The sequence below is a fragment of the Triticum urartu genome, chromosome 6A (genome assembly GCF_056163025.1).
Source record: "Triticum urartu cultivar PI428250 chromosome 6A, HENAU_Tu73, whole genome shotgun sequence".
Taxonomy (NCBI): domain Eukaryota; kingdom Viridiplantae; phylum Streptophyta; class Magnoliopsida; order Poales; family Poaceae; genus Triticum; species Triticum urartu.
The window spans coordinates 270,535,358-270,555,298 of record NC_141878.1 but is presented as its reverse complement, the minus strand read 5'-3'; the positions used below and the strand labels follow the sequence as shown (position 1 = coordinate 270,555,298).

The window sequence follows — 19,941 nt, the reverse complement described above, 5'->3', positions numbered from 1 at the left end:
ATTATCCGGAAATCGTAATACACGTGTGAATACATAGACCATAATATGTCCCTAGTAAGCCTCTAGTTGACTAGCTCGTTGATCAACAGATAGTCATGGTTTCCTGGCTATGGACATTGGATGTCATTGATAACGGGATCACATCATTAGGAGAATGATGTGATGGACAAGACCTAATCCTAAGCATAGCACTAGATCGTGTAGTTCGTTTGCTAGAGCTTTTCCAATGTCAAGTATCTTTTCCTTTGACCATGAGATCGTGTAACTCACGGATATCGTAAGAGTGCTTTGGGTGTATCAAACGTCACAACGTAACTGGGTGACTATAAAGGTGCACTACAGGTATTTCCGAAAGTGTCTGTTGGGTTGACACGGATCGAGATTGGGATTTGTCACTCCATATAACGGAGAGGTATCACTGGGCCCACTCGGTAATGCATCATCATTATGAGCTCAAGGTGACCAAGTGGTTGATCATGGGATCATGCATTACGGTACGAGTAAAGTGACTTGCCGGTAATGAGACTGAACAAGGTATTGGGATACCGACGATCGAGTCTTGGGCAAGTAACATACCGATTGACAAAGGGAATTGTATACGGGGTTGTTTAATCCTCGACATCGTGGTTCATCCGATGAGATCATCGTGGAGCATGTGGGAGCCAACATGGGTATCCAGATCCCGCTGTTGGTTATTGACCGGAGAGTCGTCCCGGTCATGTCTGCATGTCTCCCGAACCCGTAGGGTCTACACACTTAAGGTTCGGTGACGCTAGGGTTGTGAAGATATGTGTATGCAGTAACCCGAATGTTGTTCGGAGTCCCGGATGAGATCCCGGACGTCATGAGGAGTTCCGGAATGGTCCGGAGGTAAAGAATTATATATAGGAAGTGCTGTTTCGGCCATCGGGGAGAAGTTTTGGGGTTATCGGTATTGTACCGGGACCACCGGAGGGGTCCCGGGGGCCCACCGGGTGGGGCCACCTGTCCCGGGGGGCCACATGGGCTGTAGGGGGTGCGCCTTGGCCTAGATGGGCCAAGGGCACCAGCCCCAAAAGCCCATGCACCTAGGGTTCCACTTAAGGGAAGAGTCCCAATGGTGGAAGGCACCTCTAGGTGCCTTGGGGGGGGGAGGGAAACCTCCCCTTGGCTGCCGCACCTAGGAGATTGGATCTCCTAGGCTGGCGCACCACCCCCCTTGGCCCTCCTATATATAGTTGAGGAGAGGGAGGACTTCAGACCTCAGCCTTTGGTGCTTCCCTCTCCCCTGTTACATCTCTCCCTCGTAGTACACGGTGAAGCCCTGCTACTGTGACGCCCTGCATCCACCACCACGCCGTCGTGCTGCTGGATCTTCATCAACCTCTCCTCCCCCCTTGCTGGATCAAGAAAGGAGGAGACGTCATCCGCTCCGTACGTGTGTTGAACGCGGAGGTACCGTCCGTTCGGTGCTAGGATCTCCGGTGATTTGAATCACGTCGTGTTCGACTACATCAACCCCGTTCTTTGAACGCTTCCGCTCGCGATCTACAAAGGTACGTAGATGCATCTAATCACTCGTTGCTAGATGAACTCCTAGATGGATCTTGGTGAAACGAGTAGGAAAATTTTTGTTTTCTGCAACGTTACCCAACACGGGTGTAAGCCAGATTTACACATGCGAAACACTTAGGTTGACTTGACGAGCCTAGCATGTACAGACATGGCCTCGGAACACAAGAGACCGAAAGGTCGAACACGAGTCGTATAGTAGATGCGATCAACATGGAGATGTTCACCGTTGATGACTAGTCAGTCTCACGTGATGATCGGACACCGCCTAGTCGATTTGGATCATGTATCACTTAGATGAATAGAGGGATATCTATCTAAGTGGGAGTTCATTAATAATTTGATTAGATGAACTTATTTATCATGAACTTAGTCTAAAGTTTTCTTTACAATCTATCTTGTAGATCCAATGGCCCACGCCAATGTTGCCCTCAACTTCAACGTGTTCCTAGAGAAAAACCAAGCTTAAAGACGATGGTAGCAACTATACGGATTGGGTCTGTAACTTGAGGATCATCCTCATAGCTGCCAAGAAATCATATGTCCTTGAAGCACCGCTAGGTGAAGCACCCATTTTCCCAGCAACTCAAGACGTTATGAACGCCTGGCAGTCGCGTAGTGATGATTACTCCCTGGTTCAGTGCGGCATGCTTTACAGCTTAGAATCAGGGCTCCAAAAGCATTTTGAGCAGCACGGAGCATATGAGATGTTCCAAGAGCTGAAAATGGTTTTCCAAGATCATGCCCGAGTCGAGAGATATGAAGTCTCTGACAAGTTCCACAGTTGTAAGATGGAGGAAAACAGTTCTGTTAGCGAGCAAATACTCAAAATGTCTGGGTTGCACAACCGCTTGTCTCAGCTGGGAGTTAATCTTCCAGATGACTCGGTTATTGACAGGATCCTCCAGTCACTTCCACCTAGCTACAAGAGCTTTGTGATGAACTACAATATGCAAGGGATGGAAAAGTCCATTCCTGAGTTATATTCAATGCTACATGTGAAGCAGAGTACATGGCAGCCTCGGAGGCAGCACATGAAGCAATATGGGTGAAGGAGTTCATCACCGACCTAGGAGTCATACCCAATGCGTCGGGGCAATCAAACTCTTCTGTGACAACACTAGAGCTATTGCACTTGCCAAGGAGCCCAGGTTTCACAAGAATACAAGGCACATCAAGCGTCGCTTCAACTCCATTCGTGAAAATGTTCAAGATGGAGACATAGAGATTTGTAAAGTGCATACGGACCTGAATGTAGCAGATCCGTTGACTAAACCTCTCCCTAGAGCAAAACATGATCAACACCAGAATTCCATGGGTGTTCGATTCATCATAATGTAACTAGATTATTAACTCTAGTGCAAGTGGGAGACTGTTGGAAATATGCCCTAGAGGTAATAATAAAAGCATTATTATTATATTTCCTTGTTCATGATAATTGTCTTTATTCATGCTATAATTGTGTTATCCGGAAATCGTAATACATGTGTGAATAACAGACATCAACATGTCCCTAGTAAGCCTCTAGTAGACTAGCTCGTTGATCAACAGATAGTCATGGTTTCCTGACTATGGACATTGGATGTCATTGATAACGAGATCACATCATTAGGAGAATGATGTGATGGACAAGACCCAATCCTAAACATAGCTTAAAGATCGTATAGTTCGTTTGCTAGAGTTTTTCTAATGTCAAGTATCTTTTCCTTAGACCATGAGATCGTGTAACTCGCGGATACCGTAGGAGTGCTTTGGGTGTGCCAAACGTCACAACGTAACTGGGTGACTATAAAGGTATACTACGGGTATCTCCGAAAGTGTCTGTTGGGTTGACACGGATCAAGACTGGGATTTGTCACTCCGTATGACGGAGAGGTATCACTGGGCCCACTCGGTAATGCATCATCATAATGAGCTCAAAGTGACCAAGTGTCTGGTCATGGGATCATGCATTACGGTACGAGTAAAGTGACTTTCCGGTAACGAGATTGAACGAGGTATTGGGATACCGACGATAGAATCTCGGGCAAGTAACATACCGATTGACAAAGGGAATTGCATACGGGGTTGCTTGAATCCTCGACATCGTGGTTCATCTAATGAGATCATCATGGAACATGTGGGAGCCAACATGGGTATCCAGATCCTGCTGTTGGTTATTGACCAGAGAGTCATCTCGGTCATGTCTGCATGTCTCCCGAACCCGTAGGGTCTACACACTTAAGGTTCAGTGACGCTAGGGTTGTAGGGATATGTATATGCAGTAACCCGAATGTTGTTCGGAGTCCCGGATGAGATCCCGGACGTCACGAGGAGTTCCGGAATGGTCCGGAGGTAAAGATTTATATATGGGAAGTCCTGTTTCGGCCATCGGGACAAGTTTCGGGGTCATCGGTATTGTACCGGGACCACCGGAAGGGTCCCGGGGTCCACCGGGCGGGGCCACCTATCCCGGGGGGCCACATGGGCTGTAGGGGGTGCGCCTTGGCCTGCATGGGCCAAGGGCACCAGCCCCAAGAGGCCCATGCGCCTAGGGTTTCAAGGAGGAAGAGTCCTAGGAGGGGAAGGCACCTCCTAGGTGCCTTGGGGGGAGGGAAACCTCCCTTGGCCGCCGCCCGCCTAGGAGATTGGATCTCCTAGGGCCGCCCCCCCCCCTAGGCCCTCCTATATATAGTGGGGGAAGGAGGGCTTTTTGATCCACGCCTTTGGTTGCCTCCTTCTCCCTCTCCAACACCTCCTCCTCCTCCATAGTGCTTGGCGAAGCCCTGACGGAGTACTGCAGCTCCACCATCACCACACCGTCGTGTCGCTGCTGGAGCCATCTTCCTCAACCTCTCCTTCCCTCTTGCTGGATCAAGAAGAAGGAGACGTTACGCTGACCGTACGTGTGTTGAACGCGGAGGTGCCGTCCGTTCTGTGCTAGGATCTCCGGTGATTTGGATCACATCGTGTTCGACTACCTCATCCCCGTTCTTTGAACGCTTTCGCTCGCGATCTACAAAGGTATGTAGATGCATCCGATCACTCGTTGCTAGATGAACTCATAGGTGGATCTTGGTGAAACCGTAGGAAAATTTTTGTTTTCTGCAACGTTCCCCAACACTACTTTGGCATGTCCAAATGGTATCAATTTTCTACAATGCTTTCTTATGCCCAAATAACCATCCTTCACAAAATTTCAGCTCACTCCATTCATTATTTTGAGCCCAGCTTCAACATTCATATTTTTGTCCAGCGTGGTACTTTGCAAAGCAAGTACCACCTAGGATCCTCCTTTTGAGCTCAAAATTTGTGAAGACATTCTCCTTAGTAGATGATCATCCTCAGCCAAAACTCACGCCCATTGGCCATGTGCATTTCCCGTACCGCTAATCAAACACTTGGCTGCTAATTCATGTTTGAGCATCGATCGGTCTCCTCGTGAGAATCTTATGTTGTAATTTTCTTCCTAGCACCAACCTGGGGAGTGCCCAACCCACTAGACATGCCTAGGACGCCCAGAACACATGGCAACATTACGGTCACGCGGTGACCACGCGACGGGCATGCGAGTTTACGCGCTCTAGAGTTGGGGCCCTCGGCCACCGTCCAAACCTTGACGTATCGCCACCAAACCATGTATTTATGATTAAATAGGTCCTTACGTAACTAGAAATGATTTTTGGAAAAAATAAATAGCAAACTATGAGGCAGCTGCAGTTCAAATTTGACCCGCTTCCAACTGAATCGGCGGAAATTTGTCTTTTTCACAAGAGGTGGATCAAAACTTTTTACACCCAACTATTTTGTCAATTGTGCATTAAATATGTCCTAGTATTTTAGAAAATCGATTTGGTCCAATTTTGCAACAATTATTTGGTAGTTCCTTCACAAAAAAACCTCCTTTCGGGCACTCGGAAAATGAAAAATGGTTTTTTCGTCCAAAGAAAATGAAAACTTCCTTAGGCAACATTGTTTGCCATTCCAATATGCACCCTTGTGCACAATATGAGATCATTTGAACAAACTATGCCACGAATGTGGCCATAAGATTGATCATTTGGCTTGAAAGCCATGCATCTTCAGAGATGATAGCTCATTTCTGAGAACACTTTTTTAAAATAATTGTCGTATTACAAGTTTGTTATTTTTCTTGGGAACTTGGCCACATATAATGACACAATGCGAAGGTTTTCCAATTTTTTGAATTTTTTATGCCCATTTCAAAATGCGGTCAAAACGGCGGGCTTGACCGTTCCTAGCTAGTGGTTGAATCTTGGAAAACTTTTGGTGTTTCTCTGATTAAATAGATACTTATGTACATAGAAATGATTTTTGGAAAAAATAAATAGCAAACTATGAGGCAGCTGCAGTTCAAATTTGACCCGCTTCCAGCTGAATCGGTGGAAATTTGTCTTTTTCGCGAGAGGTGGATCAAAACTTTTTACACCCAACTATTTTGTCAATAGTGCATTAAATATGTCCTAGTATTTTAGAAAATTGATTTGGTCCAATTTTGCAACAAATATATTATAGGTCCTTCACAAAAAAACTCATTTTGGGCACTCGAAAAATGGAAAATGAATTTTTCGTCCAAAGAAAATGAAAACTTCCTTAGGCAACATTGTTTTTCATTCCAATATGCACCCTTGTGCACAATATGAGATCATTTGAACAAACTATGACATGAATGTGGCCATAAGATTGATCATTTGGCTTGAAAGCCATGAATCTTCACACTTGATAGCTCGTTTCTGAGAACACTTTTTTAAAATAATTGTCGTATTACAAGTTTATAATTTTTTCTGGTAACTTGGTCACATATAATGATTTAATGCGAAGGTTTTCCAATTTTTTCATTTTTTTGAATTTTTTATGCCCGTTTCAAAATGCCGTCAAAACGGCGGGAATGACCGTTCCTAGCTAGTGGTTGAATCTTGGAATTTTTTTGGTGTTTCTCTCATTAAATAGATACTTATGTACCTGGAAATTATCTTTGGAAAAAATAAAGAGCAAACTACGAGGCAGCCACAGTTCAAATTTGACCCGCTTCCTCCTGAATCGGCGGAAATTTGTCTTTTTCACTAGAGGTGGATCGAACCTTTTGACACCCAACCATTTGGTCAATTGTGCATTAAATATGGCCTAGGATTTTATAAAATTGATTCAGTCCATTTTTACAACAATTATTTGGTAGTTCCTTCACGAAAAAACCTCATTTCGGGCACTCGAAAAATGAAAAATGAATTTTCCGTGCAAAGAAAATGAAAACTCCCTTAGGCAACATTGTTTGGAATTCCAATATTCACCCTTGTGCACAATATGATATCATTTAAACAAACTATGCCATGAATGTTGCCATAAGATTGATCATTTGGCTTGAAAGCCATGAATCTTCACACTTGATAGCTCGTTTCCGATAACATTTTTTCAAAACAATTGCCGTATTACAAGTTTATTATTTTTCCTGGTAACTTGGTCACATATAATGATTTAATGCGAAGGTTTTCCAATTTTTTGATTTTTTTTTGAATTTTTTACGCCCGTTTCAAAATGTGGTCAAAACGGCGGGAATGACCGTTCCTAGTTAGTTGTTAAATCTTGGAATTTTTTTGGCGTTTCTCTGATTAAATAGATACTTTTGTACCTAGAAATGATTTTTGGAAAAAATAAATAGCAAACTATGAGGCAGCCACAGTTCAAATTTGACCCACTTCCTGCTGAATCGTCTGAAATTTGTCTTTTTCACTAGAGGTGGATTGAAACTTTTGACACCCAACCATTTGGTCAATTGTGCATTAAATATGGCCTAGTATTTTATAAAAATGAATTGGTCCAATTTTGCAACAATTATTTGGTAGGTTCTTCACAAAAATCTTGATTTTGGGCCCTGTAAAAATGGAAAATGATTTTTGTGTGCAATGCAAATGAAGACCACAATATTATCATTGTATGAAATCCTAAGATACACATATCAACACAATATTGGGTCATTTAAACATACAACATGGAGCTAATATGTTGAGTGTTTACCCGAAATAAGAGGATAAAAAATATAAAAGAAATAAAAGAGAAACAACACAATTACATAAGCTAGACTTTGATTGGTGGAACCACCTGTCACACGGATCGATGACATGGCAGACATCCTACCATCCATTGCTAGCAATCCCACCATCCATCCATTCATCTGAAGAAACCCACCGCACCAAACCCTACCCAGATCGACTCACTCACCTCTCCTCCCTTCCTTCCGCCCGCCGCCTCCCTCTCTCTCCCCGATCCAGATCGACGCCGCCACCCCTCTCTAACCCTAGCTTCCCGTCGCCGGCGGCGGCGCCCTCCCTCCCTCGCCCTCTCCTCCTTCCCTCCTCACAGCCGCCTCCACCACGCCACAAACCCCGGCGACGGCCTCGTGTAGATCCCATCCTGCTCCGCGTCGCCGCTCTCCCGGCCATCTCTCCGTTCCCCCACAGCCACACCTCATCCTCCTCCCCCTCCCCCGGTCCCGTCCCCAGCCCCGCTGCCCGGCGCCACCTCATCACCTTAAGCCGCCGCAGCCCATGCTTTCACCCGCCCTTCGCCTCTGCGACAGCCTCCTCGTTCTACATCGACCGGATCATGCTACCCAGTAGCTTCTCGCATCCGCTCTCAACCTCCTCCCAGGACAAGGACAAGGAGAAGAGCCTCCCGCCCGCGCCGCCGGCGTCGTGGGTGGAGAGGTGGCTCCCGGCTGGTGGGGCGGGGAATTTCACCAGGTTGGTTGTCCTCGACTCGATCTGTCATGGTTAATCATGACCTCTGGTGGCCTCTTCTCTTCTAATTGGTCCTCTCGTTGTCCTGTGGTTGTAGTGTGTTTGAGGCCGAGCTCGCCGACACCGTCCCAGTGGTCAATGCATCCATCGGCGGCATGAGGATCCTTCTTCTACCACACACCACCAACGACCAAGGTAAGAAAGAAAGAGGTCCTTCCTTGTCCAGTGAGTCAGCAGTGACCTGACCTGACATGGGTTTCAAATGCCTGCCATAGAGCTCCAGCACCTCAAGAATAGCCTGCCTGATGAGGTGGTCGTCCAGTGTGTCGACGAGCGGCTCTCCACCCTCGGCAACTGCGTCGTGGGTGGAGAGGTGGTACGCTTATTTCTACCGACATCACCATCTCTGAACACCAATGCGTAGAGATTGGATCAACTGCTCTGAAGGGCCAGCTCAGTAGAGATTAGAGACAGCATCCTGATCTCAAAGTCTCAGATTTGCTATGTGCACAAACAGATAATTAATGGGTCCAGTCAGGTTAAAATTCTGACTTCATGCTGGATCTTGTGATCTAGCAAGAAAACAGAGCATGTTTGTTAGCAACAGAGCAACTTTTATTACCCTGTTACTTGTATGCCTTACCAAGCACAGTACCAGCTTACTCAAAGAGCTCCTTTGAACCTTGCTTCGTAGGTCGATCACGATAGCGGCGATGCCGGGGGAGTTCCCTGACTTGAAAATGCTGGCGCTCTTCGGATGCGGAGCTGTCCTCCTCAGGGGGGCTGGTTGCACGGTGAATGATCTTCTCGACCGCGACATCGATAACAAGGTGATTCTGCTTCTTCTTTTTTCCTGGTTGGAGACAACACTTTAGATCTTGCGTGTTAGTAAAAATACCCTTCGGATTCTTGCAACTGTGAACAAAGGGATCAGCTCCAATTTTAAATCTGTCAATATGGCATATGCTTACAGCCTACCGTTTGGATTAGGAATGTACCAAATTAAGTGCCAAATGTCCTGACCATAGTAGATCAGTAGCAGCTAAAACTAACAGCACAGTGGAACCATGGAATGAAATATTCACTAACCATGGTTCCGGACAAGTTGAAGTATGATCTGCTGGCTGAGATGTGCATGATCTGGGTGATGAAGAAAATCGTTCAGATTCCCACTGATTTTTCATGATTATTACAACCAGCTACTTCTGACGGATCATGCCATCTCTTGGACTACATATGTACTCCTTTATTATTGAGCAAATACTTTCCTTTGATTTTTTGCAAACCTCTTAGCAGTACTTTTTGTATCCTCTTTTTTGTGTTCTGCTGGCTGATGAGATGTGCATTACCTGGGTGATGAAGAAAATCGATGGGTCACGCCATCTCCTGAAGTAAATTTGCACATTTTTACTGCTTTAGACTGACTGTACATGCATTCCTTCATTGGTTATGAACCTTATTGCTCATTGTGTTCTGTTGGGTTGAACTGCATGATTCCGGGTGATGAAGAAAATCGTTCTGGTTCCCACTGATATCTCATGATTAGTGTAACCAGCTACTTCTGATGGATGATGGCATCTCCTGTATTACATTTGCACTACTTTATGACTGGTCGTACATGCACTCCTTGTGTTGGTCGCAACCTTTTTGCTCTTTGTGTTATATTGGGTCTTTTGCATGCTTCTGCGTGATGAAGAAAATTGTTCGGATTCCCACTGATACTTCATGATTATCACTACCAGCTACTTCTGACAGACCATGCCATTTTTTGCTCTTTAAGAGATTTTGCTCTGTTTTGGGTTTTAATTCATTCAACAGTTTGCTGGTGTTTATTTTCATTTGAGCCTGTGATGTTATAAAAATATTTGCTACTCTTAATGGGTTTATCCCACTTGATGATCTTAACCACCAAGATCTCTGAGGCTCTTAGTTCTAGTCTAATGTTATCAGTACAGTACATCCGCTGTTGCCAGTTTTTGTTCATTATGAGCTGATGTTTGTGCATACCGTTTCTCATCACTCTCTGGCCTAGTATTCAAGAGCTGGAGGAAAAGAGGAAGGAGAATGCCAAGATCTCCTACGATAGGAGAAAGCAACTGGCGAAGCTCCGCGTCAAGGTCGAGAAGGCAGCCAAAGAGAAGTTAGGATCTCAGCTGTTACATTGTGATGTTTCTTGCTGTTTCTTCAGTGCTCACTAGTTGCTAGTGTTAGACTGCTACTAGTGGGTTAAGATTAGTCTTCAGTGCTCACTAGTTGCTAGTGTAATCATTCTATGAAAGTTCAATCTGATTTGCTACGAATCAGTGTGTGCCGGCCGGCTACATGCAACGTTGTATGGTCGGTCTTCTGACCGCTGAGCTAGGAAGTTGCAGACGTGATCGGCAGTAGCTAATTACAAAGAGTAGAAATCAGTATCCTATTTTGATTAGTGTGGTGCATGCCATTGAAAGGATCCTGACATGTGGTTAGTTATGCTTGTGAACCAAGCTGCACGTTATGTACTGCCATCATATAAATGCCTGCCATGTTCTTCATCTCCCCTCCCTCTGATTCCTCCTGCCTGCGTTTTGCTTTGTGTCTCAGATCTGTAGAAGCTGCCACCGCCGCCGCTGCCGCTGTTGCAGGTGGAACAGGAAGAAGCTCTCATGGCTGCTGCACATCCGAAGTGGCGAGCGCCATCCCATTTTTTGGTACTGTGAAGTGTTAGTTGGTACTGTAAAGTGTTAGTTGATGGTTGATTAGTCTGTTAATCCAAGTATTCTTACATGCTGTGAACATATACTACAATCCTATTTTTTGTGTGAAAACTGTACTAGTTATCTGCAATACAAGCTAGACATGAACCAGCTCTTGCTACTAAAGGAACATAGTATAAATTTAGACCTCGTGTGTGGTGCTATAAATTTAGACCTTTGTGATCTGAGAAGTTGATGCCATATTTAAGGTTTTGGAGATGTATTACTGTTTATTTACTTATGTGATCAGCACCCCAATCCCAAGGTCCTCTATTTGGAGCAGCAAATCAAAGTGTGTTTGCTGCAGTTTGTTTTATACACTTCCTTTTGTAACATCAACAAATAAAATCAGTTGTTTGCATCAGATTTGATCATTCTCACTTATTAGTTGAGTTCTAAGTATGTAGTATCCTTAGTTCTCTTGTTATATTATAGTCAGAATTATACCGTGTGACTGAATCATGTGTTATTTAGTTGGCTGAGCAGTATCTTTAGTTTTCTGATGATTGTTCAACTCTCAATTCTGAATAAATAAGTAGCTGACTCTATTGGTTCGTTCTTTCTTCAGGGCTGCGACTTGATGGTCATGCTCCTGTTTTGCTCTGCTTGATAATTCCAATCAGATCATTGTCAACACTATCATCATCAGGTCTTGATTCCCTTTATTCTCTCATGCCTTGTGATGTTAGTCCGTGTGGGCTTACTAGTATTGTTATATGCTATCAGTTGAATGGATGGTCGTGGTAGTAGAATAGTACAATACTTTTCTTCAGGTGAATGTGTTACAGTGACGTTCATTGCATGACATGCACTTGTGCCAATATACCATGCTGGTGACTGTAGGTTAGTATTGTTGCTGCCTAACATGAGCTTGAATGTTGTAGTGGAAGTGTAGAACAGGTTAACGTGTTGTTGTCAAGTTGTTGGAATTTTTGCTATGCCTTGCTTAATGTTTAATGAACTGAAGCATTTGGGCATGTACCTATAATTGTCTCAATATTTTTTATTGACAATAATTTAACTCCCAATATATCTCACTAATAGTTTATGTACATCAGGATCTAATGCTGTTGAGGATGCTGGTGCCATGACAGAAGATCAAGGAAGCCTCGAGATGCGCACCACAGTTTTAGTTGATGTTGCTAGTTTGCCACCATGTTTTGAGTATTTGATGTTGTTGGTGATGCTAGTTTGCCACCGTGTATATGCTGTTGGACATGCAAACATGTATGTGATGTTGTGAATATTTAAGCGAATGATTCTGTATTTAATAATTTAATAGAGAATTATTTTTTTTGTTGAAATGTGTAAAATTGAAATTTGTGAATGAAAAAGACCGAACATGTTCTACTGGACCAAGTAATATTTTGGGTTTAAAAAGGCTACGGCCCAAACAATAGTGGACTGGAATGTTGTGCAACAGAATGCAAAATGGCCTACGCCCAGAAAATAAAAAGGCTGAATAGTAGGGCTTGGCCCATATAGCTGACCAAAATTAATAAGAAAAAATATATAAAAAGGCTGAATTGTTGGGCTCGGCCCATATAAAACACCAAATTGGACCGGGCCGATTCTAATTTACGACCTTTTCAATTGGTCGCAATTTTGCCACGTCAGATTGCCACATCGGATCCGACATGGCCTGGGGAGAGAGCTAGCGACCAAAACAGAAGGTCATAGGATCAACGACCTTTTGTTAAAGGTCGCTATAGTCAGTTTACGACGCCCAGCTTTTGACCTTATGTTTTTGGTCACAAAAAGGTCATAAATGGAAATTGTGACCATTTAGTGACCAATAGTGGTGGTCATAAGTTGACATATTTCTTGTAGTGATCGCGATGGCATCCCTTGAGTTCCAAGACTATATGCTCATTTGGTGGGAACAAATCATAGAGCGCCGAGAGGCAAGAGGGGAACCACCCATCACTACTTGGGCACAAATGAAGGATGTCATGAGAGCATGCTTCGTACCTACCTACTACAACCGCGACCTCATCAAGAAACTCCAACAACTCAAGCAAGGACAAAGAGCATTGAAGAATACTACAAGCAGATGGAGATTGCAATGATAAGAGCCAATGTCACAAAAGATGATGAGCAAACAATGGCATGCTTCTTGAATGGACTCAATCATCCCATCAAGAAGATCGCAAACTTCCAACCATACTCAAATCTCATCAAGCTAGTGCACCAAGCTACCAAAGCAGAACGCCAAGTGCAAGATGATTTCATGTATGCCAAGTTCTCATCCAAGTCCTACGACTTCTCCAACAACCAAGCTTCAACGACTCCAACACCGACTACAAGTCGACTTCCAAGAAAAGTTCGTCATCTACAAGCCATCCTCGTATGAGCAACTTCAAGCCGAGAGCTTCATCATCATCAACCCCAACCGATGAGAACGTCAAGACAAGTTCCTTCAAGTGTTTCACTTGCGGAGGCCGAGGCCACAAGTCCTATGAGTGCACCAACAAGCGAACCATGGTCTTCAACGACGACGGCACTTATGACTCCATGAGTGAAGGAGAAATGGAAGCCCTTGAGCAAGTCGCCATGCACCGCCAAGTGAACAATGAAGAGGAACAAGTCTTTTGCGATGAAGACTCAAGACCCGCACTTGTTGTCTCCAAAGTCTTGACTCTCCAACATCACCAAGAAGAAGACCAAAGATGCCACATATTCCACACCAAGGCCGACATCAATAGACGATCCGTCAAAGTCATCATCGATGGCGGAAGTTGTCATCATCTCGCAAGTGAAGAACTTTGCTCCAAGCTCCAATTGCCCAAGACGAAGCATCCACATCCATACAAAGTTCAATGGCTTAGTGACTCCGGCACCATCCAAGTCGAGCACCGAGTACAAGTCTCCTTCAAAATGGGCGCCTAGGAAGACACCTTGGAGTGCGACGTCGTTCCAATGACCGTTTGTCATCTTCTCCTTGGACGACCATGGCAATTCGATAGAGGAGTCGTCCACAATGGCCGTACGAACCACTACATCTTCAAGAGTAAGGGAAAGGAGTATGTCCTCCGTCCAATGTCGCCAAGTCAAGTGATCGCCGACAAGCAAGCCACCCATCATAGAGATCATAGTGATAGAGCGAGCCACCAAAAAGAGAGTGAGCGCCACAAGCCCAAATCGAGTGCCTCCATGATGAGCGAAAACAAAAACCTAGTTCTATTTTCCACCAAACGTGAAATACGAGAAGTGTGTGAGAACCCATCTAGTGTCCTACACTACGTCCTCGTGTGCAAGGACAATGCACCACAAACTAACACTTCTCACACTCTTCATCTCATGTTGTCTTCTCTTTTGCAGGAATGTCAAGATGTTTTCCCCGATGAGCTACCTCCGGGTCTACCTCCTCTATGAGGCATTGAGCACCGAATCGGCCTCATCCTCAGAGCACCTCTTCCGAACAAAGCTCCATACCGTATCAACCCCGAAGAAACCAAAGAAATACAAAGGCAAGTAAAACATCTCATAGACCATGGACATGTGCGTCAAAGTTTGAGCCCTTGTGCCATCTCGGTCATTCTTGTGCCAAAAGGTGACAGTAGCTTTCGCATGTGCTCCGATTGTAGACCTATCAATGCTATCACCGTTCGCTATAGGTATCCCATTCCACGCCTAGATGATATGCTTGATGAGCTTAGCGGTGCCACTATATTTTCCAAAATTGATCTTAAGAGTGGTTACTATCAAATCCGGATACAAGAGGGTGATGAATGGAAACCGCCTACAAACCCAACTTTGGTTTGTATGAGTGGTTAGTCATGCCTATGGGTCTTTCGGAAACACCGGGCACTTTTATGAGCCTTATGAATCATGTCTTTCGCCCTTACATTGGTATATTTGTTGTGGTTTACTTTGATGACATTCTTGTGTTTAGCAAATCTATCAAAGAGCATGTCACCCATGTATGAACCATTTTGCAAACTCTTAGAAAAGAGCGCCTCTATGCTAATATGGAGAAATGCCTTTTTGGTGTTGATAAGCTCGTTTTCTTGGGTTTTGTTGTTTCTTCTAAGGGTGTTCATGTTGATGAGTCCAAGATCAATGCTATTAAGACTTGGCCGCAATTAACCAACTTGCATCAAGTGCGTAGTTTTCTTGGCCTTGCGGGTTTCTATCGTCGCTTTGTGAAGGATTTTAGCACCATTGCTTCGCCTTTGCATGCTTTAAGCAAGAAGAATGCGCCTTTTGTTTGGGGACCATCCCAAGATACCGCATTCAATGAGCTTAAGAATTTGCTTACTCATGCTCCCGTGCTTGCTTTATCCAACTTCGACAAGCCTTTTGAGATTCATTGCGATGCTAGTGGTAATGGCATAGGAGGTGTGTTAACGCAAGAGAAGCGCCCCATAGCTTACTTTAGTGAGAAACTTTCCGCAGCGCAACTCAATTATCCCATCTATGACAAAGAGCTATATGCTTTAGTCCGCGTTTTGCATGAATGGGAACATTACCTTTGTCCCCATGAGTTTATCATTCATACCGATCATGAGACTCTCAAGTATCTAAAGGGACAAACCAAGTTGAACAAGCGTCATGCTAAATGGAGTGAATTTATTGAGTCTTTTCCTTATGTCATCAAGTACATCAAGGGTAAAGAAAACATTGTAGCGGATGCTCTTTCCCGCATATGCAGGCTTGTTACACAACTTGAGTTATATGTCATTGGCTTCGAGCATATCAAAGACTTGTATGAGCATGATGCAACTTTTCCTACTCCTTATGCAAAGTGTTTGTCGAATACATCTTGGGAACGCTACTACATCAAAGATGGATATCTTATGAGAGCTAACAAACTTTGCATTCCCGAGTCCTCTCATCGTTTGTTCATTTTGCAGGAATCTCATGGAGGAGGCTTAATGGGACATTTCGGACGCGACAAGGCGTTCACCACGCTCTCGATGAACTACTTTTGGCCAAAGATGTTTCAGGGACGTCAATCTTTTCACCAACCGATGCTCTACATGTCGCAAAGCTAAGTCCAAAGCTCATTCTCATGGCCTCTATATGCCTTTACCAATTCCATACCAACCATGGGAAGACATTAGCATGGACTTTGTACTTGGTTTGCCTAGGACTCGAAATGGGAAAGATTCCATATTTGTCATTGTGGACCGTTTCTCAAAAATAGCACATTTTATTCCTTGCAACAAGATAGACGATGCTTCACATTTTGCTAATCTCTTTTGTAGGGAAATATTGTGTCTCCATGGTGTGCCAAAGACTATCGTCTCAGACCGCGACGTCAAGTTCCTTAGCTACTTTTGGAAGACCCTATGCGCCAAGCTCGGAATCAAGCTATTTTTCTCCACGGCTTACCATCGTCAAACCTACGGCCAAACGGAGGTGACCAACCGCACACTCTCCTCTCTACTTTGAGTACTCATCAAGAAGACTTCAAGGAGTGGGAGGAGTGCCTACCTATCGCCGAGTTCGCCTACAACCGAGCAAGACATTCAACAACCGGCAAGTCCCCCTTCGAGGTCGTCAATGGATTCAACCCATTGTCATCATTGGACATTCTTCCTCTACCACTCCAAGAGCGCATCAATTTGGACGCAAGTGCACGAGCGACCCATCTCAAGAAGGTGCATGAGGATACAAGAAACACCATCGAGCATCAAGTACAATGCCTTGCGACCAAGCTCAACATCAACAAGAACCCTATGATATTCAACATTAGAGACCTCGTGTGGCTACACCTTCGCAAGGACCGCTTTCCCCAAGAACGCAAGTCCAAACTTCGACCACGCGCGGATGGACCATTCAAGGTGCTTGCACGCTACAACAACAACAACGCATACAAGATCGACATCCCGCGTGACAAGTACTCCGTGAGCGACATCTTCAACATCAAAGATCTCTCGCCCTACCATGGTGATGAGGATTTCGATCCGAGGAAGGATCTTCCCCAAGGGAGGGGAGATGATGCAGAGCATCCGAAGGTCATCCCCATGGACGCACCTACACCTCCAACGACACAACTTGGACCAATGACACGAGCCCGAGCCAAGGCTATCGAAGATAAGGTGAACTCATTCCTTTCCGAACTCCCACTTTCTATGCATGAGACATGGCTACTACCTAAGTCCGAGGTGTTATGCATGATTAGGAACCAAGAGGGCCCTCCCGAAGACGTGCATGAAGATGTACAAGTCCCCAAGTCCACGGATGAGGAGAACCAACGAAAGGAGCCAAGGGCATCTCCCAGGCCCCGCACATCCGGCCAAGGCCCCGAATAGCGGCCCCTAGAGTGTCATCCACTTCAGCAGCACAGCCGCCAGAAGCTACAGGCCCCGGACATCCGGCCCCGACAGCCCAGACATCCGGCCTCTCCCGAGACCCCCGACATCCGTCCACTGTCCCGGAAATCCGGCCCCTCCGAACGTGGGAGCAACAAATGCCACCACTCCAGCCCAGACATCCAGCCCCCCAGCCCAGACATCCAGCGACGCCTGAAAGCCCGGACATCCGGCCCGACTAGCCCGGACGTCCGGCCTCCCCTGTCTGCGCATAGTGAAGGGCCGAGGCCCGTGTATCCCTTATCCCCCTAGACTATTTATACTCCACGCCGTACAACTTTCTAGGGTTAGCATTGGTTTAGCTCATTTTAGAGATATAGCATTGCTCATCCACATCGGATCTACTCCACGAGAGAGACCGCGGCCTCTTCGGAGAAGATCCCTTTGGATTCAAGACCTTCTTTTGTAGAAGAACTTCAAGACCTCCTCACGGAGAAGACCGGTTACCGTGTGTTGTCCCTAGTTGATTGTGGATCGTGTATCTTACTTTATGTACTCGAGGATCTAGCACATGTGTGACTATTTCTTGTTGGTTGAGTGATTCTCTGGTGTTTCCCCTTGTGATTTCCCTCGTTTTCCCCTCGTGTTCCTCGTGTTCTTCGCGGGATCCGCTCCTTTCGTGAAAGATCGGCCGATTAAGGTTCTACCCTACATCATGATGAGACCGTCAAAACGAGTTCCTTTGAGTGTTTCACTTGCGGTCGCCGAGGCCACAAGTCCTACGAGTGCACCAACAAGCGGACCATGATCCTCAACGACGATGACACTTATGACTCCATGAGTGAAGGCGAAATGGAAGCCCTTGAGCAAGTCACCATGCGCCACCAAGTGAACAATGAAGAAGAACAGGTCTTTTGCGATGAAGATTCACGTCCCGCCCTTGTTGTCTCCAAGGTTTTGACTCTCCGACATCACCAAGAAGAAGACTAACGATGCCACATATTCGACACCAAGGCCGATATCAATGGATGATCCATCAAGGTCATCATCGATGGAGCAACTTGTCATAATCTCGCAAGCGAAGAACTTTGCTCCAAGCTTCAATTGCCCAAGACGAAGCATCCCCATCCATACAAAGTGCAATGGTTTAGCGACTCCGGCACCATCCAAGTGGAGCACGTCGTACAAGTCTCCTTCAAAATTGGCGACTACGAAGACACCGTGGAGTGCGACGTTGTTCCAATGACTGTTTCCCATCTTCTCCTAGGACGCCCATGGAAATTCGATAGAGGAGTCATCCACAACGGCCGAACGAACCACTACATCTTCAAGATGAAGGGCAAGGAGTATGTACTTCGTCCCATGTCCCCAAGTCAAGTGATCGCCGAAAAGCAAGCCACCCATCATGGAAAGAATAGTGAGAGAGCGACCCACCAAAAAGAGAGTGAGCGCCACAAGCCCAAATCGAACACCTCCACGATGAGCGAAAAGAAGAACTTAGTCCTATTTGCCACCAAAAGTGAGATAAGAGGAGTGTGTGAGAACCCATCTAGTGTCCTGCACTACGTCCTTGTGTGCAAGGACAATGAACCAAAAACTAAGATTTCTCACACTCTTCCTCTAGTGTTGTCTTCTCTTTTGCAGGAATTTCACGATGTTTTCCTTGATGAGCTACCTCCGGGACTACCTCCGCTCCGAGGCATTGAGCACTGCATCGGCCTCATCCCCGGAGCACTGCTTCCGAACAAAGATCCCTACCGCGTCAACCCCGAAGAAACCAAAGAAATACAAAGGAAAGTAAAGCATCTCATAGACCATGGACATGTGCGTGAAAGTTTGAGCCCTTGTGCCGTACCGGTCATTCTTGTGCCAGAACGTGACGGTAGCTTTCGCATGTGCTCCGATTGTAGACCTATCAATGCTATCACCGTTCGCTATAGGTATCCCATTCCACGCCTAGATGATATGCTAGATGAACTTAGTGGTGCCACTATCTTTTCCAAAATTGATCTTAAGAGTGGTTACTATCAAATCCGCATACAAGAAGGTGATGAATGGAAAACTGCCTTCAAAACCAAATTTGGTTTGTATGAGTGGTTAGTCATGCCTTATGAATCATGTCTTTCGCCCTTACATTGGTATATTTGTTGTGGTTTACTTCGATGACATTCTTGTGTTTAGCAAATCTATCAAAGAGCATGTCACCCATGTCCGCACCGTTTTGCAAACTCTTAGAAAAGAGTGCCTCTATGCTAATATGGAGAAATCCCTTTTTGGTGTTAATAAGCTCGTTTTCTTGGGTTTTGTTGTTTCTTCTAAGGGTGGTCATGTTGATGAGTCCAAGATCAATGCTATTAAGACCTGGCCGCATCCAACCAACTTGCATCAAGTGCAAGTTTCTTGGCCTTGCGGGTTTCTATCGTCGCTTTGTGAAGGATTTTAGCACCATTGCTTCACCTTTACGTGCTTTGAGCAAGAAGAATGCACCTTTGGTTTGGGGACCGTCCCAAGATACCACATTGAATGAGCTCAAGAATTTACTTACTCATGCTCCCGTGCTTGATTTACCCAACTTCGACAAGCCTTTTGAGATTCATTGTGATGCTAGTGGTAATGGCATAGGAGGTGTGTTAACGCAAGAGAAGCGCCCCATAGCTTACT

At 45.3% G+C, this 19,941-nt stretch overlaps 1 protein-coding gene, 1 non-coding gene and 3 pseudogenes across 2 annotated transcripts; all 5 read left to right on the top strand.

The window, feature by feature from the left end:
• Positions 1 to 8,590: 8,590 nt before the first annotated feature.
• LOC125516729 (uncharacterized) lies at positions 8,591 to 12,263 on the top strand. Its single transcript, XM_087530230.1, has 6 exons — positions 8,591 to 8,661; positions 8,980 to 9,115; positions 10,328 to 10,451; positions 10,615 to 10,654; positions 10,848 to 10,975; positions 12,079 to 12,263. The coding sequence occupies exons 1-6, from the start codon at positions 8,591 to 8,593 to the stop codon at positions 12,261 to 12,263; spliced, it is 684 nt and encodes a 227-aa protein (XP_087386356.1).
• LOC125517739 (small nucleolar RNA R12) lies at positions 9,424 to 9,499 on the top strand (annotated as a pseudogene).
• Positions 9,780 to 9,855, top strand: LOC125517743 (small nucleolar RNA R12; annotated as a pseudogene).
• LOC125517742 (small nucleolar RNA R12) lies at positions 9,967 to 10,042 on the top strand (annotated as a pseudogene).
• LOC125517702 (small nucleolar RNA SNORD24) lies at positions 10,128 to 10,210 on the top strand. Its single transcript, XR_007287745.1, has one exon. It is a non-coding gene; the product is annotated as a small nucleolar RNA SNORD24 (small nucleolar RNA).
• Positions 12,264 to 19,941: the final 7,678 nt, after the last annotated feature.

What these genes read in the sequence shown, in the direction of transcription:
- LOC125516729 (XM_087530230.1), top strand. Translation starts at nt 8,591, where the DNA reads ATGAGGTGGTCGTCCAGTGTGTCGACGAGCGGCTCTCCACCCTCGGCA. An exon ending in ACCGCTGAGCTAGGAAGTTG is followed by an intron (nt 10,655 to 10,847) that starts CAGACGTGATCG and finishes TTCCTCCTGCCT; the next exon opens with GCGTTTTGCTTTGTGTCTCA. An exon ending in GAGCGCCATCCCATTTTTTG is followed by an intron (nt 10,976 to 12,078) that starts GTACTGTGAAGT and finishes TATGTACATCAG; the next exon opens with GATCTAATGCTGTTGAGGAT.